General features: G+C 37.7%; 1 protein-coding gene across 1 annotated transcript; it reads right to left on the reverse strand.

Annotated features, from left to right (window-relative positions):
• Nucleotides 1–14,747: 14,747 nt before the first annotated feature.
• tmem229a (transmembrane protein 229A) lies at nt 14,748–16,525 on the reverse strand. Its single transcript, XM_058773816.1, has one exon. The coding sequence runs from the start codon at nt 16,304–16,306 to the stop codon at nt 15,311–15,313; it is 996 nt and encodes a 331-aa protein (XP_058629799.1). The 5' UTR covers nt 16,307–16,525; the 3' UTR covers nt 14,748–15,310.
• Between the last annotated feature and the right edge of the window lie 2,296 nt (nt 16,526–18,821).

Here is an 18,821-nt window from a genome sequence, read left to right on the forward strand (position 1 = left end):
TTTAGGTAATATGTTGACGTCAGTAGGCTGTATGAGTGAATTCAATAATTTACAGAAACACCTCAGCTATGTGGATTGTGAATGTTTGTGTGTAAGGGTTGATGTGGTGAAATATTTGCTGCTGACAACACTAATGATGAGTATTTCCAGTCCCGGCTTGAAGTGAGTCACTCCCAAACATGGTTGAGCTGTGAGGTAAATAGACAGAAACCTGAAAAACCAGTTAGATGAGAGAGAGCGACAGAGAGACAGAGAGGGTCAGTGGGTCAGTATTAGACAAAACTGAACATGCCAAAAGAAAGGAATGAAAACACATATTCATTAAAAAAAAAATAAATAAATAAAATTTCAGAAGAATTTAGCTGCTTCTAAATCAGCTTCAATTTTGAACTTCTACTTATTCACTTTTTTAAAATTTTTGTTAATTAATATTGTCATCTTTAAAACTTGACTAAGCAACAAAGGGGCATAAGCACCTATTCCATTTTGAAGTTTATATCTATCTATCTATCTATCTATCTAGTCATTTAGCTATCATTAACTATTATTATTATTAGTTTTTCTGAGTCTGTAGCAGCCCCTATAGCCATATGGTAAAATTATGACATTTGGCCTACAAAAAAATAAATAAAATAAAACAAATAACCCTACAGTGGTACTGTCACAATTCAAGGAGTCACGGAGCGAGGAGACAAAAGCTGAATTCACAAAACGAGAGTCTTTAATAGCCAACAGGGTAACACAAAGCACAGGCAGGGAAGACATTCAGAATGACGTTTAGGACCGACCGACACTAACTGAAAGAACTGGGGCTTTTAAAGACAGGATAACGAGGGATGAAAGGAGACACACCTGGAATCAAATCAACAATCAAAGGGAGACAGAAACTGGGTCACACAGAACACATGGGGAGCAAAAACACAACAAAACAGTCCAGGGGCGTGACATTACTCCCCCCTTCCGGAAGGCACGTCCCGTGCCGTAACTCTTCCACTGGAAAGGGGGGAGAGGGCAGACAGAGTCCAGGGAGGCGACGAAGGAGGGAGGAGGGAGGAGGGAGCCGGAACAGGAGGAGCCAAGTTGGACCCAGGCTGCAACCATAACAGCGGCCCACGGTGGAGCCGACGGAGGGAGGAGCTATGGAGGAGGAATGGCCGCCAACTCCAGGGCGCCGACCGATGGCAGCAGAGCAGGTGGTGAAGGAGCCCGAGACGGAGAGCCGAAGAGCAAGGGCGATGGGGAGGATCCGGTGGCCCAAGGTGGAGCAGATGGCACCGGCGACCGAGGCAGAGGCGAGGATTCAGATGGCCGCGATGGAGCCGGAGCAACAGAGGACTGAGGAGGAGCCGAAGGGATGAAGGAGCCTGAAGGAGCCTGATGGAGCCGGAGGGACCAATGGACGAGGCGCAGCCGGAGGAGTGGAGTCCCGAGGCGCAGGATGGTCGACGCCAGACCGAGGCGGAGCCGGAGGGACAAGGGATCCCGGTGGAGCCAGTGGACAGATGGGCCACGGCGGAGAGGGAGCTAGGAGCCATGGTGGAGCCGACGGGTCGACGGGGCGAGGCGGAGTCCGGGCCTCAGAGGCTGGAGGCAGAGGTGAGGGATACTCCAACCGTGGCAACGCTGGAGGATGGCAGTCCCGTGGGGCTCACACCGTACAGATAGGGGGCTGAGGGCTAGCAGAGGGGCTGCCAGATGACAGCCGTGGAGGAGGCAGTAGCGGGTGGGAAGGCGGGCATTTGTGAGCCTCCGGGCATCCAGGGCTGAACTCAGGAACGGGAGCAGGCACTGGAGGGCGCTCTGGAGGATGCTTTCGGGGAGCGGGCACTGGAGGGTGCTCTGGAGGAGCAGAGCTGGATGGCACCAGCGGAGACGAAGGAGATGAAGAAGGGCTGGACTTGATATCTGTGGCCCTCCCTGGGCCTTGCTGTGGCACAGTCCACGCGCCATACTCAGTTCACCCTCAGCCGCGGTGCAGGGGGCGGAGCTTCTCTCCGTGCTCACACTGTCCGCGGTATTCACACCTTGACTGACATCATCAGCGGCTCTGGCGCAATCCTCAGCACTGTCGCTCCATGCGGTGATGGCTCGTTGGTCGCGGCGGGCTCTGGCTCTCCGTCAGCAGTGGGCTCAGGCATGCGCTCCACGCAGCGGGGAGATGGTGGGCTGGGCACTGGGTCAGGAGTGGACCTGGCGAGATCCTCCGGGGAACAGAGATCTGTTTCTTGCCAGAGTCCACTCCACAAAGGCGGTGAAATTCGCTCGAGGGCCATCCTCGGACGACAGTGCTCTGCACGCGATGTTCAAACTGGCTCTGTAGAACGCACAGAGAGCATCGTCCGGGTAGGTGGGGAGGCTTGCGAGGACCAAAAACAGTCTGGTGTGGCCCTCGAGCGATTTCTCCCCCTGCTCCAGCAGGAGGAGGAGGTATTCCGGGCGAAGGAGGGGGTCCATAGGGAACAACACAACAGAAACAAAACACTGAGGAAAACACGGAAAACAAAAACGGAGGGTAGAAACAGAGGTAACTGTTTCGGTCGGTCCTTCTGTCACAATTCAAGGGGTCACAGAGCAAGGAAACAAAGAATTCACAAAAAAAAAAGAGTCTTTAATAGCCAACAGGGTAACACAAAGCACAGGCAGGGAAGACATTCAGAATGACGTTTAGGACCGACCGACACTAACTGAAAGGACTGGGGCTTTTAAAGACAGGATAACGAGGGACGAAAGGAGACACACCTGGAATCAAATCAACAATCAAAGGGAGACAGAAACTGGGTCACACAGAACACATGGGGAGCAAAAACACAACAAAACATTCCAGGGGTGTGACAGATACCAGCAGGTCTAATTGATGACAGCACCACCTACTGGTCAAAATAATACATCTACTCATAACCTCCTATTCTGTGACCAAACAAATCTACTCAGCCTTGAATCACTTGAATTTACTATTGTTTATTTAATGTGGTATAAATAAATGTGCCAATTTACAGTTTAAAGAACCAAAGAAACTCCAAAGTAATCTAATACACAGCCAGAGAGTCATGTTTTCATTGAAAGCGAGGGAACCAAACTGCTTGCTATAACCATTTACTGTAAACACACCTAAGACATTGACATTTGTCACACAGAGGATGATAAGAACTCCTTATCAGAAATCACACAAGTGTTGCATGTATCCATAGCTCTCTTAACCTTTCACACGTATCTTCTCACTTTTTAATTCAGGTTTCCCGTGCAACTTTCCGCTTTACTATTTTTGTCTCTTTGAGTTCTCACCTTTGCTTGTTTCCTCGTCCTATCTGAGGACCGATTGTGGGCGAGCATAATATTTGGTCTATAATGTTACGGACTTGGCCATGGAAAGCTGAATGCGCTCATCTGAATTACTGCAGTATTAGATTATGCTTATGAAGACCAGCTGTTAGCTACTGTTCAGCGCATGCACATCAAGCACACAGATGGATAGTGTTCATGCCGCTTTTAAGTGGCAATTTTATTTTGTGGCCAGCAATGATTGCTACTATAACCTGACATTTATACCTGCAAAGAAAGAGACATGTAGGTCATAATTATGAGATAAAAAATGGGCAATTTCAACTTTTTAGATCATAATTCTAGCTTTTTATCTTATAATTTTGACATTTTTTCAATTATTTTTTTCCCTGTCATTATGACTTTTTATCTCATAATTTGGATTTATTGTCATAATTTCAAACTTTTTATCTCATAATTGACTTATGAGACTTCAGTCACTGTTTTTACTACGGATGTGGATGTCTTTGCCACTATTATTATTAGTTTAAACATTAACAGATTTACTATTAGGACGTGGTTGCAAAATATGCTTGAAACAGCACTGGGAATTTACACTGATGTCAAAATATGCATTGCACATGCAGTGTTGTATTATTTAGCATGAATCACGGCAGAAGAAATGTACAGTAGTGCAATACTGTTTAGCCAAACCCACCAGACTAATTAACTATAACTATAAAATGGGAGTATATTGAGCTCAAAATCACACATAAGTCCTGAAATGAGTACCAAGACAGCATCAATCATGCCTTCTCAGATTCAGCTGGTCCTGTAGTGTTAAAAAGGTCAATAGAGGAGTAGCTTGTTTTTCCCCTGCACGGCTCCTGGAAGCAGTGCAGCAGCAGAGCTCTGAGGGAATCTGCTTGAGTTATGTAATGTGTGTTGTGTTGCTCTGGTTGGATCTTTTACTGTAATTCGTAAAAAAAAAAAAAAAGAAAGAAAAAAAGACAAAGTAATAAAAACAAGAGACTTTTTTGGGAAGGTGAAGACCCAGATGATGTAAGGCTGTGTTACTAGACTGTTTAACAAGAGGAGAACATGCATGTGAGTCAGAGAGCAGCTGTGTGTTCGCCTGAAAACACTGGCCTCAGGACACACACACACACACACACACAGACAGACACACACACAGAGAGACAGACAGCTGTTTTATAAGCATGAATACAGGCCAGGAGGAAGTAACGCATCAAGAGAAATCCCAGCATGCCCACACAACAAAACCAATTGATTATATAACAAAGAAAAAATATACCGGTAATAGCGAGAAAGATAGAGACCAGTGACATGGAAAGAAACTAGTGAGAAATACATAAGCCCATTTCTGTCACAAGAAAAAAAGAAGAAAGAAAAAAAACCTTTGGTAAATCATAATTATAACGTAAGTCATAACTATGACATAGAAATCATAATTATGACATAAAAGTCAAAATTTTGAAGTCGACATGTTTAACATTATAATTATATCTTTGTCAAATAATTGACATAAAAGTCAAAATTATGAGATAAATCAACATTTTGAATGCTATAATTATGACCTTTTTGTTAATTGGCATAAAAAAAATCTAAATTATCATATAAAAATTCAAAAATGTTACTGTCATAATTATAATTTTCTTGTCAAAATAATTGACAAAATTAAAATGCGATAAAAAGCCATAATTATGACATAAAAAGTTGAAATTGAAAATAAAAAGTAAAAAAAGTCCAATTTGTGACTAGTTGAACATTGTAGGTCATAATAATGACTTTATCTCATAATTTGACATAGCTATATCATAATCAATATTTTGTGTCAATTTCTACTTATGTTATAATTATGACTTTATCTCATAATTGACTTTTAATTATAAGCATTGTTTACTTATGTGGCAGAAATGGGTTTCCGTATGAAAACATGAGATGTGACGGAGGGAAACCTTTTGGGAGAAACATCTTACACGAGACTTAAGAACTCCATTATAGAAGAGCAGCATCTGAACAACGAAATGTGATTCTGTCATTCAGACCTGGCCAAACATCAGCACTAAAGCAGACTGTCCTCTCAGTAAGGATGTCTAGCATCCTATTTCAGAAGCTGAAGCAAAGCAGGGTGCGGTGCACATGACTTTAACACCGCCAATGTAAACACTGATGTCGCATCCTAAAAACCAGCATAGTGTGACAGGAATATTTGGCAGCTGAACCGTATCCTGCACAGCTGACAGAATCAGCACTAACTAAATATTGACCTAAAGATGTCAGCACTGCACAGCAAGCAAATGTATTTCCTCAGTATTTGTTTGACCTTGTTTCTCGCTTTAGCAGCAAAAACACACCAGGCTGTAATGTTCTTCTTGTCCTCTGGGTGGCAGTAGACACCTTATTATTTGTCAAATGGGAACAGTGACAACACCATAATATTCAACACCAGCAAGTTCGTAAAAATGTTTACGAAAAATGTGTGATGTTGAGGTATTTTATGGAACAACAACTGTACTGAATTTTAATGTTTAGGGTTGGTGTTTTGAAATGAGCAATAGAAAACATGTCTAGAAAGTGACATTTGCTCTGTTTGGCATACTACACAAATACACCCATATATATATAAGGTGTGGCGCCCTCTTATGGTAAATATGAATTGTTAGACACATTGCGTAATGTAAGTTAGCACACCTCATCACGACCTCTGCAAGAGCAGGCTTGTTTTCATGATACTTTTTTTCTTTTTTTTTGGTCAAATTTTTCAAATAGAAGTGTTTCTGCCCAGACAAAAACAAAAGAAAAACAAGTAAGTAGAAGAGATGCCTGCTCAGTGAGGTTTCGTTACCTATTTTTCTGCACAATTGCAACTAGGTAGACTGGGTAGTATGATGGTTTATAGTAGACATGTGTTAGTCAGAGTTTTTAGACTTTCATTTATTTCTTATAATGTTATATAATTAAAAATATTATCAAATAATATTATAAAATATTTGAAACATTTTATGTTCCTTTGAATTTTTCTAAGTTTTAGTAATTTTCTATTTATTATTATTATTTAAAATATGTATATATAGTTTTTAAGTTTTAGTTTTTATTTTGAGTTTATTTAGTTTTTATTATTTTTATTTATTAAACTAAATTAAAAATAAATGTAGCCTTGGCAACTAGCTGAAATATTTAAATATTATTAAAAAATAATGATTTGACATACATACAATATATAAATATGTGACCCTGGACCACAAAACCAGTCATAAGTGTCTACATCATCTGCAAGCTGAATAAATAAGGTTTCCATTGATGTATGGTTTGTTAGCATATGACAATATTTGGCCGAGATGCAACTATTTGTAAATCTGGAATCTGAGGGTGCAAAAAAATAAAAATATTGAGAAAATCGCCTTTAAAGTTGTCCAAATGAAGTTCTTAGCAATGCATATTACATATCAAAAATTACGTTTTGATATATTTACAGTAGGAAATTCACTAAATATCTTCATGGAACATGATCTTTACTTAATATCCTAATGATTTTTGGCATAAAAGAAAAATGGATAATTTTGACCCATACAATGTATTTTTGGCTATTGCTACAAATATACCCCAGCGACTTAAGACTGGTTTTGTGGTCCAGGGTCACATATGACTTGGCGATAAGACATCATTCTCAAGTTTATGTCCATCAAGTTCTAAATAAAAAGAGAAAATAATGTATATTAAGTATATCTTTTAATTCACTGCATTATCATAGGTAGCCTTATGGTTATTTCATACATAAGTTTTGTTATGCTGTTTACTGCATCTATTTATTTTCTAAATGTATTAGATCATTTGCATACTATATAATGTATGTCAGGGGTGCTAACGCTGAAAACAAGCCTTCGAGGGCGCAGCTGATGTATCAGATCAGTGTGACGTCGCTGTAGGTGTTTGAGAAGAGCATATGGGTCAAGAGCTGAGGTTACAGCCCCATTATTGTGAGCATGACAGAGATTTGGTTTCAGGATGTAAAATCACACTATCGTTTGTCCTCACCTCTGTGCTGGTCTTCAGTAGCTGCAGGGCACTGTCGGTGAGAGCGCGGCGCTGGGGGCCGCAGGAGCCGTGCTGTGGGGGGCCAGTGCTGATTGCAGAGACAAGGCAATGAAACTTCATCAGTCAACAATTATACTGCTCTCCAAAAGTGCATTTAGATAATTAGTGGTGCTTGCTAAGACAAAAGGTTGGAATGTATCAATCAATCAATCTATCTATCTATCTATCTATCTATCTATCTATCTATCTATCTATCTATCTATCTATCTATCTATCTATCTATCTATCTATCTATCTATCTAAATAGTCATTTAGCTATCATTAACTATTATTATTATTCGTTTTTCTGAGTCTGTATCAGTCCCTAGAACCATATGGTAAAATTATGACAGTGACACCAGCAGGTCTAATTGATGACAGCACCACCTACTGGTCAAAATGATACATCTACTCATAACCTCATATTCTGTGACCAAACAAATCTACTCAGCCTTGAATCACTTGAATTTACTATTGTTTATTTAATGTGGTATAAATAAATGTGCCAATTTACAGTTTAAAGAACCAAAGCAACTCCAAAGTAATCTAATACACAGCCAGAGAGTCATGTTTTCATTGAAAGCGAGGGAATCATCAAACTGCTTGCTATAACCATTTACTGTAAACACACCTAAGACATTGACATTTGCCACACAGAGGATGATAAGAACTCCTTATCAGAAATCACACAAGTGTTGCATGTATCCATAGCTCTCGTAAGCTTTCACATGTATCTTCTCACTTTTTAATTCAGGTTTCCCGTGCAACTTTCCGCTTTACTACCTATCATTGTTTCAGTAGAATTTATCTTTTCATTATGACCAAAACTCTGTCTCTCTCTCTCTTTTTATAAATAGTGAATAGGTTTTTTTTTTTTTCTTTACCTATATTGTAATATACAGTACACTGTCAGAGCCAGTCTGCAGATTTGAGCTGACAGATTTCCCACAAAATTGCGTATGATGATATTTTTTTTCAGGTTCAGACTGATTCCATTCAGACGGAGAATACATGATATTTAGTTTCATAATTTGAGCGGATTCTAGAACACACATTTTTAATTTACATTTCTATACCGTGATAGTATTTATTAATATTTTGAATTTTTTATTTACATTCAGTTTGGTTTTAGATATTTTAGTCCTTTTACTTCAACGTATTTTATTTCAGTTTGTTTCAACATTTATAATGTGTGTTTGATGTTTGTTGTTTACATTGGTAAATATACCCCTGGTTTCAAAAGTCTAATCCCAGACTAAAATGTAAATCTGAGTTGTTTCAGCTGAAAGAAACTTGCACTGACTGATCTTAAAATATGTCAGTGTTTTGTCTCAAGATGCACACCAGTAATGTTTTTTTTTTTCTATGGCACGTTTATAAAAACTACTTAAATGTCCTAATTGACCTATTGCCTAATCCTGGCTTAACCTAAACCCTCTCTATGAAACCAGGCCATAACATGCCTATTTTCCTAACATATGTTCCGATTGGTCATGTACTCTTTTGCAGCCTTTAGAGATCAGAACTGCCCTAGCAACTGCATGGCAACATGCTAACAACCACTTGCATGCTTTATCTGATCTGATCTACTTTGTCTTTCTTTTTCTCAGCCAGAATTCTGTCCGTCTCTGCATCTCGACAGCACTATCAAATTCTCCATCGTCTCTGCCACCACCACCACCACATCTTCCTGTGCACTGTGTGGGAAACGACGACAGCTCTGACAGCTATACCTCCATCTCAGCGCTGACAGGAGCCTGACGGGACGTCCGACCGCGCTGACCTGGAAATAATGACCTGAGCTTTTCCAGGCCTATGAACCACAAACTCTCACAATCACATGAGTATGCAGGGCATCTCTTCCCTAATTTACAATATGACAATTACGAAGGCTTAATATGGCCTGATATACAACACGAGAATTACTATGGCCATGATTATTACCTGATATTTTATCAGTATCATGGCACAATATTAGGGTTAACACATCAAATTTGATTTTGCCTATTATAAAATAAAGACTATTTAAGGATCATCAAGGTTTTTACTTTGGAGCACTATGTTCATAAAAATTAGGCACATTTCACAAAATATGTACAATGTAGTTAGTGATTTTATTGCAAAACACTTTTGCTGCTTATTGAGATACGGGTTGGGAACAGGTTTGGTTAAGGGTGGGTTAAGGTGTAAGGTGTCAACAGTGTCCTTTTGTATGTAATTACAGAAATGACAGATGTTATTACATGCAGGAAAGTTTTTAAGAATAAGTACAACGTAAAAACATGTATGTAAACAATAAGCACATTGTATCAAATTATTTAAATGTAAGTACAAGGTAAGGCCACCATATATAAAGTGGGGCCTCTAATTGTATAATAATAATAATAATAATAATAACAATAATAATTCATGTCTTGAATTAGGTTTTATTTCTATATTTTCTATATTTTAAAAGGCTTTTTGACTTTTAAAACATTTCTCTTCAGCTTTTTAAAAAGTTTTTAATTTAATATTTTATTTATATCAGCTTTTTTCAATTTACCTTTTTATAGTGTTGTCTTTAGTTCACAATAAAAAACACTGGTGACAAATGCAGTTTGTTGTACTGCCTTTATGTTGATTTAAATTAAAAAAAATAAAAATATTTAATTACAGTAATTATCAACGTTATCATGATGTACAATTGAAAAATTGCGGGATTATTTTTGGATTAGATTTTTTTTTTATTGTATTTGTTTATTGAAATTACAGAAATGAGAATTGGGAGAAAATTGCTTAATTGCACAATGCAAAAAATAAAACAAATAAATAAAAACAATGAATGTTGCCAAACATAGCTTTAAATCAAAATCTAATTTCTTCTTTCATTTTTGAAATATGACCTATCCATTAGTCAAGTTATGCGAGCTTCACAAAACTATTTCTGAATTTCTATTTTAGTTTTTGATCAAACCATTGATAAATCAGTAACATCTTAGACATATCAGATTTGTGGTGAAACGCATTCTGATCCAGAGTGAGACGAGAGCAAAAGGCTGCAGCTGTCTGCGGCCCTGCGTATGACACTTTGAATATCATTTGACTATTTAAATATAAAGTGTAAATATTATGGTTCAGTGTTGAGACTGAGAACTGCTCATTTGCTGCATTTGGCACCTTTGAGAAACACTTCCTGAAAGATTGCATTGTGTACACACTGATTACAAACTTGAAATAGTTTCTAAACAGATTACTAATGATTCACAAGGGAAGAGACAGATCCATGCGCACTGCTCATTAATGAACGGCAGATGTTTTCTTCTGAGTACTTAAAGCTCGGGCTGAAAGAGGGCGACTAGGGCATTCAGTAAAGCCCTGGTAAACACTAAAGCAGATTAGAGCTGATGCTTTATCCTTTACTTACTTATGGCAAGAAAATGTCCTTAGACCAACCTTGAATAGCAGCCATGCATTCTTTGTTTTAGGAACAATGTCACATGCATTGCAACGCACCCTTAAAGGTAGCACATGAGCAATCTTCTCTACAAACTGCCCAAATAACAGGGAACGTTCTCAGAACGTTCTGGGAAGGTTCTCTCAAAGTTACGAACAAACATTCTTCCAGGAATGTTAATAGAGTGTTCATTCAAAGTTATCTGGTCTTTAATAACGTTCTCAAAATGTTCGCACAAATATGTTTTTTATACATCATTCATTGGACGTTCGTCTAATGTAGGCTAGTTGTTTCAGAACATTCAGAGAACATTCAAAGTTAATTCTCATCTTGTTTATTAACCTCTTAACTGTCACCGTCCACCCTGTGGGACGCCTACGTTTACTTCACTATTTTACAATTAAATCCTAATCTAATCATGACAAACTATATATCGTTGGAAAGGTCTAGGACTCCTAAATAGGTATTTTACCACTTTTTTTGTTAAAAAATGATGTAGGAAAAGTAATAGATTAATTTATGACAAGAGTGGCCCTAAAAAATGTATATCATAACAGGAGTTCTGACCTTTGTCACAGAAAGTCTTCTTAGTTGCCTTTTTCTCTATCACGCTTTAGAAATCATAAGAAATTATATATCAGTTGAAAACTTAAAATCTCAAAATTCATCCTTTGAAACCCATTTTAAAATCAGACATTGCATTACCATGGAAATGGTACATCAAAATCACATTGGAAAATGTTTTCATTCATGAATTATAAAAAATGAAGTTCGGATAGTGCACTATAATGTCTATGTTCAAAACTGTGAGTGACAGTTAAGGGGTTAAATGAAAACTATTAAATGGAATGTTCCTTTAACATTTGTATAACCCAGAAAAAAAAAAAAGTAAAAAATTGGACTTCATGAATAAGGTTTTCATAATAAAAAACCCCCATCTATTTTAAAACATTTAATATTTTTTAATATTAATGAATATTTCTTGTTTCAGAATGTTCAAAGAACAAAGGTAACATTCTCGTAATGTTTGCAAAATTATATACAATATGGTATACGAATGACACACGAATGGTTATAACCTAGAAAAAAAAACATTTAAAAATGGATTTTGTGATGGTTTCGAAATAACATTTTCTTAACATACATTTAAAAACGCCTCAATTTAAAAAGGTCTTACGACTTCACATTCAACATTCAAATGTAATGCTTTTATAATGTTGCAAAATGATAAAATGGAATAGAGCGTTCATATAACCAAAAAAAAAAACATTTCAAACCATTTCAAAAAAAAAAAAAAGGACATTTTGAATGTTCAGAAATAACGTTTTTTCATAACCTAATGGAGAACTTGGCAAAATGTTCTCAGAACATATTTTTCATAGCTGTGTGTGAATGCTTTAAGACATTCTGTCAGTGCAGAGCCATTAAGCTGATCACCTCTTCTAGTCTGTTGAGTCTCAAGGGACAAGAATCACACGGGACGTGTGCGTAAACCAGACCGTGGCTGTTTTGTTTCTTGACGTCACATATGGAAAATATGCAGGTCCCTTCAGTAACAGCCAAATCTCTCCTGCCCTGACCAGAGTATGGAGAGCACAGCCACCACGGCAACACTGAAATACACCCCAAAAATACACAATACGTCACGTTTGAGCTCTTTAATTTGATCAGTGTAATTAGTGCATATAGTCTGAACTGAGACAAAGATGTGCTACAAGTTTAAAATGCAATAAATTAAAGAAGTGCATCAAATGATGTCTATCGTTCTAGACTCAGACTAACATCCATAAAATGATCTAATTACATGAACAGACAGGAAAATGATAAAAATCATCACCAACCCATTCTTCCACTTATACAAAATGTTCTTCCTCAAAGTCAGAGGGACAAAACAACAAATGACCACATGCATGAAAGATCAGGAGATTTCAGTGACTTTTATGTATTATAGAAAGCTGTCCATTCATCTCACTGGACAAAATGTGAATTATTTATTTATTTATTTTTCTAAAAAGTTGCTAAAATCACAGAGTTTTGAGGCTGATGTATAGACTAGTTCACACAGAAATGAACATTTGCTTAATATGTGCTCACACTCAGGCCATTCAAGATCTAGATGAGTTTGTTTCTTCATCAGATTTGGAGAAATGTATTTCATCACTTGCTCACCAATGGATCTTCTGCAGTGAATGGGTGCCGTCAGAATGAGAGTCCAAACAGCTGATAAAAACATCTCAACAATCCACACCACTCCAGTCCATCAGTTAACATCTTCTGAAGTGAAAAGTTGGTTGTCTCCAGCTGAAATACGAGTCCTCTATCCACAATATAATATCCATAAAAGTGGTCTTGTCTGAATCAGGAGAGAAATCTGCACAGATCAAGCAATGTTTGCAAGCTCAGCAGGACAGCAGGAGTTGGACTTTTTCACTGGAGGAAGTGTTATTGTGCATTATGAACCGTTTCTTAAATATATGCATCTTTTCACTTCAGGAGATGTTAACTGATAGACAGTTTACTTGTGGATTATTGTGATGATTTTATCAGCGGTTTGGACTCTCATTCTGACCATTCACTGCAGAGCAAGTAAGCAAGTGATATAATGCTAATTTTCTCCAAATCAGATGAAGAAACAAACTCATCTACATCTCGGATGGCCTGAGGAGGAATAAATCTCAGCAGATTTTCATTTTTGGGTGAACTATTCCTTTAAAAATTCATTATTCTAAGCTTTGGCAGTTTCTCTCCAACAAATCTTTTGGAAAAGGAAACATTTTTCACAAAGACAAGGAATATAGATAAATTCAGTCATATGTTCAAGAACAACCACTCTTTTGAGGGATCACAGTAGTTATTCACAGTGCACGGTGCTCATATGTTTAATAAAGTTGGACCGTAGTGAAAGTCTCAGTATTCTGAGACAGCGTTGTTGTTCATAAATGCTCAGCTTTAGCTGCCGTAAGTAGCTCGATTACAAATCTGTTTTCTTTATTCCTCAAACTCTGCACCTTGAGGCCTCGTTTTTATAGAAGATGAACTGAGATGCGCCTGAACTCGTTTCTGTACAGATGTAATACTTCTAAAGAGTTTCGATTACAGAAGTCCAGCTGCCTAGAAGTCTTATTGAAGGCACTCAGTTGCTCTCGTCCTGTATAAAACTAAAGGAATCGCTCTGCAGAGTCACAGTTTATCTCACAATCAGTTTTGCTACGGTGTGAGCAGAGCGGCTCATTATCAGGACAAATGCTGCTGTCTCGACATGCAAAATCCTGACGCATGCAGTTATCGTCCTCATAAATCCCATCATGCAGTAAAACTATCATCCAGACGCCCAATATTCAATAACCATCAAAGCCCAGCAGTGTTATTTGTGTTAGCAATTTGTGAAATCCTGCTGTGTGTGTGCAATGGCAGTTCATAAGGTTTATCACAAACACATTAGGTTTAAAAGCACATTAAGGCTGCTAATGCAGCTACCCATGTTTCTCCGAGGAAACATTTCTCTGAGGGTGTAACGCTGGTACAAAATTCCCCCTGAGAACCAGCAGTTTATGGGTTTTCTTATGTTTATACCTCTGAGAACAAGTGTGTCTGTCCGTATGACCACATCCTGGGCTTTCCTGTCATACCAAATGTTTGGAGGTTTTGGCCAGTAAGGTGAATTATCACTAAGCCACCTCATACAATAAACACATCCAAATAAAGTCGGAGAGAACAGGGCTAGTTGTCGCACATGAAACGTGTCACACAGTCAGAGCTGATTAACTACAATTTCTATCTTATAATATTATCTATATCGTCTTTGAAACAATTTTCACTCAGAAATTGTTAGTAAATTTCACAAATAAGTGCAAAGAAGGGGGGGGGGTTTAGCAAAATATTGTTGTTTTTAAAAATTCTGTTCTCCAAGCAAAAATAAGTTAATATTATATTATTATTTTTATAAAGTTGTCACAGTTTTATCAGGGAAAGCCGTCACATGTGTATTAAACATTGTAATTTTACAGAATAATAAATTAATATAAAAATTCTAAATTCTAAAATAATATCAAATATTCTTACAAATTCTATAACACTAATACTGTAGCATTTTTAGCTACTAATGACTAATATACTTTTTTATAAATACTATATATTCTGTAATATAACTATTATTGGCTAAAACAATGATATTTGTCTATGTCAACATTGTTATGGTTTCAAGCTTTTTTGTGCTTCACAATTATTTTAGCATTTAAATATAGAAAAAAAAGCTATTTAACAGCCTATGATATCCTAACAGAAGTCAGGTTCTCGTTGTGACAACTTACCCCATACAGTGTGACGACTTGCCCCACTTATAGTGTTTACAGGACAGTATATTTTTTCTGAATTCTACGGTGCGTCTCGATACAGAAATTGACCTTCAAAATGAAACCTGGAGTGACAGATAGCCCTGACCTCCCCTTTTGAAAAAGCTTCTTAATTCTTTCTCAAGCATCAAACATTAAAAAGCCTTTCTGCTGGTCCCAGGAGGGTATATTAGGAAAAGCCCACATGCTGTTTGTCCTTCTCCAGCTTCCCTTTTGGCAGCAGGCGTCCATTGGCGCCAGCGTTTGGCATCTCCTCGTCATTCCTATCATTGCACACAACCCTCAGCAGAACATTCGACAAGACGTCTTGATACAGACTCAGACAGACCCATCCTGGAAGATACAGCAACGTCACCAGTCCCATGAAATTGAGAGGATAGTGGGAATAGTCCCAGGAACAGGCGTCATATTGTCTCAGAGCGAAGCCCCAGCTGAACTCCCACGCGTAGATGAAGCAGATGTAGATGGGAAGCCGCTGCAAGGTTCCCCATCCTCTCCTGAAGTGCAGATGGAGGTAGAGCTTCTCCACCACGAAGCTGCAGCTCCCATACATGAAGAAGGACCACAGGGACGTGTGGCCCCTCAAGGTCCGGTCCGCTTTCTCGAACAAGTTGAACACAGAGGTGAAGAGCACCTCGTCCAGAAAGCCATGCATCCCGAAGAACAAGAAGCGCAGGACGCCGGGTAACCCATTCGGGCGGGATGACCTCAATAACACCCGCTTTTCCTGATACTGCAGACGCAGGAAGCCTTTATGAAAGACATTTGTGAAGTACAAAGCCAGGATGTAATGCACAATGAGCTGCGTGACGGAAACCACTCTGATGTTCTCAGTGCAGGTCACCACATTCCCTATTAAGATCTGCAGGCAGATGTACAAGGAAGGGTAGAAGACGAGGTGGAAGACGACAGGTCGCTCCTGGAAGCATCTTTTTTGCAGATAGATCTTCTCCAAAACCAGATGCGTAATAGAGTGCACGATGCACAGATACGGAGAGGAGAACCCCAGCAGTTTAAAGTCGTTGTCATCCAGGAACCGGCGCGCGGAGGACAGCAGGATGTCCAGCGTGACTCCGTGCATCCCGTAGAAATACATGCGCATCCACTGCGGTAAAGCAGGCTGCGCTCGCCGGCTGTCCGCTCGTCTCGTCGTCTTCATCATCATCGTATCTGTCCCCAAACGCACTCAGATGTCGACGCGTCTTTGTCCGGCGCTCATTTTACGCCACGAATCGCCGGTGATGAAAGCCTCACTAAACGCATTTCTTCTTGCACGATCATTGGAAGGAGCGAAATGGGAAGAGAAGAAAAGACACAGACATCATGAAACCCACCACAAGATGGCGCTGTCCTATTCACCTAAACCTATACAAAGTAAAACGTCTCAAAAGTGCTATAATAACAAAACGGCATTATACACAGTTCTGCACATCAACACTATATTGGATTATATTAATAATTTTTATATAATAAAATTTAAATCATTTCATTTTATTGTTATATAGTATTTGATTTATATTATTTTTGTGTTATTTTATAAAATAGTGTACTATTATATCATATATAAAGTATATACTATTATATATTATATCAAAATTTATATATATATATATATATATGATTTAAAAAATATTTTTACTATTGCTGCATTTATATGAGCTATTTTAGATATATTTAATTGTATTTTTTATTTTATAAAAATACTATATTACATAAATACATATATTTATGTATTTATACTTTATAAATACGTTATCTTTAATATGTATGTATATTAGTATGTATATAGATTAGTGCTGTCAAACTATTAATCGCGATTAATCGCATACAAAATAAAGGTTTTTGTTTGCATACTATATGTGTGTGTTCTGTGTATATTTATTATGTATTTTGAAAATATTTACATGTATTTACATGTCTATATTTATATTCATACAATTTATATTATAAATAAATATATTTAATATATAAACATAACATATTTTTCTGAAATGTATACATGCATGTGTGTGTATTTATATATACATAATAAATATTCACATCACACATACATATATGATTTTGGATCACGATTAATCATTTGACAGCACTAATATATATATATATATATATATATATACACACATACATATTTGATTTATTTAACATATTTTAGCACTATCCTCACTTGGGTTTTTTATGAACTGGAGTAATATCTCTCTCTGGGATTAGACATTAGTCAACCTAAATCTCAGTTCCTTCATCATTCCACAAGGGACACTTTCCTCTGGGCTAAAAATGTCTTTCATCCATTTTTAAAAGCCCACCATGCTCTCTGATTCATTGATCACCTTGGTATTGTAAAGTTGTAGTGTAATTCATAATTGTACATACAAAATACTTACTTAAGAACTGTTTTAGCTTCCATATTTACAGTATTTTTGTAAATATGAGTCACTGTGAGGTTTGAGCTCAGAGACACTTCTGCATCTACTGAAATATCACACACTGTTATCTCAGAGCTCCAGTGATCCTCTGGTGTTTTTGGAGGTGACAGATTAGCTCTAAGCATCCAGCCGGGAAAACCGTTATCTGTGAGCGCTGCGGGATAACAGAGAACAGGAAGTGGTCAGAGGTCCTCAGAGGCTCCATGATAATATTATAGTGAATCACTTGTTATATTCTTCATTTGTAAGTTGCTTTGAATAAAGTGACTGCTAATTAAAAGGCCATCATTCTGCTAGCACTGTCAATGAACCAACTATGTTAAGTTTACATAAACATTATGGAAGAAAAGAACAAATTACTGTGAAAATGGCAGCAATTTTGAACGAGTTTAATGGCAAAAAATGTAATGCTTTTTTTCTTTTTTTTTTCTTACATTTTTACAATAGCTGCAGCAACACTGCAATTCTTCACAGCGGCCACTAGATAGAAGCAAAGTGAGATTTTAACTTGAGCCTATGGGGCTGCACCCCTGCCCTTAGGAAAGAAAACATAATTTTATGTGAATGTCAAATTATTAGCAAGCTGGTACATGACAGGGTCTTTCGGAGCATTACAGCAATGCTGAAAGCAATAAATCGCTTTAATTTATCCCAGCATGGGCACAGCATTTCAGAGTAGCATCATATAATCTTCATTATGAAATCTCTATTCACCCCTTGGAATGCCTGACTTGAACATGTTAATATGTTATTAAAGACATTCTTATGCTCGTTTGTTTTTTCCTAGTGTTTATGGACATCCCGGGTGTTTGGATAGTTTGTTCACTTACGCTATAATCACTTTAAAATAGGCCATTTGTATCAACTTATGTACGTTTGTCTCGATTCAAATTCGCAGTTTTAAATCACGTTAGGCGTTAGTCAGGGAAGTGCCATATTTATTTTTTGACAGGAATGAAAATGAGGCCGTGAGGAATAGATGTATAGGCCTATGCATTCAAGCAGCAGATGTTCAGCTGATGAAACGTTTTTACGAAAGAAAAAATTTAACAAAAACTCCATGTTTTCCATGTGCATGTTTTTTTTTACTCTCAAAGATTGTGTGCCGATTAACTTGCATTATAGGACTGACAGACTGCAACGGTTTGAGTTAAAAATCTTTGTTTGTGTTCTACTGAAGAAACAAAGTCACCTACATCTTGGATGCCCTGGGGGTAAGCAGATAAACATCAAATTTTCATTTTTGAGTGAACT

The sequence above is a fragment of the Onychostoma macrolepis genome, chromosome 04, assembly GCF_012432095.1.
Source record: "Onychostoma macrolepis isolate SWU-2019 chromosome 04, ASM1243209v1, whole genome shotgun sequence".
NCBI lineage: Eukaryota > Metazoa > Chordata > Actinopteri > Cypriniformes > Cyprinidae > Onychostoma > Onychostoma macrolepis.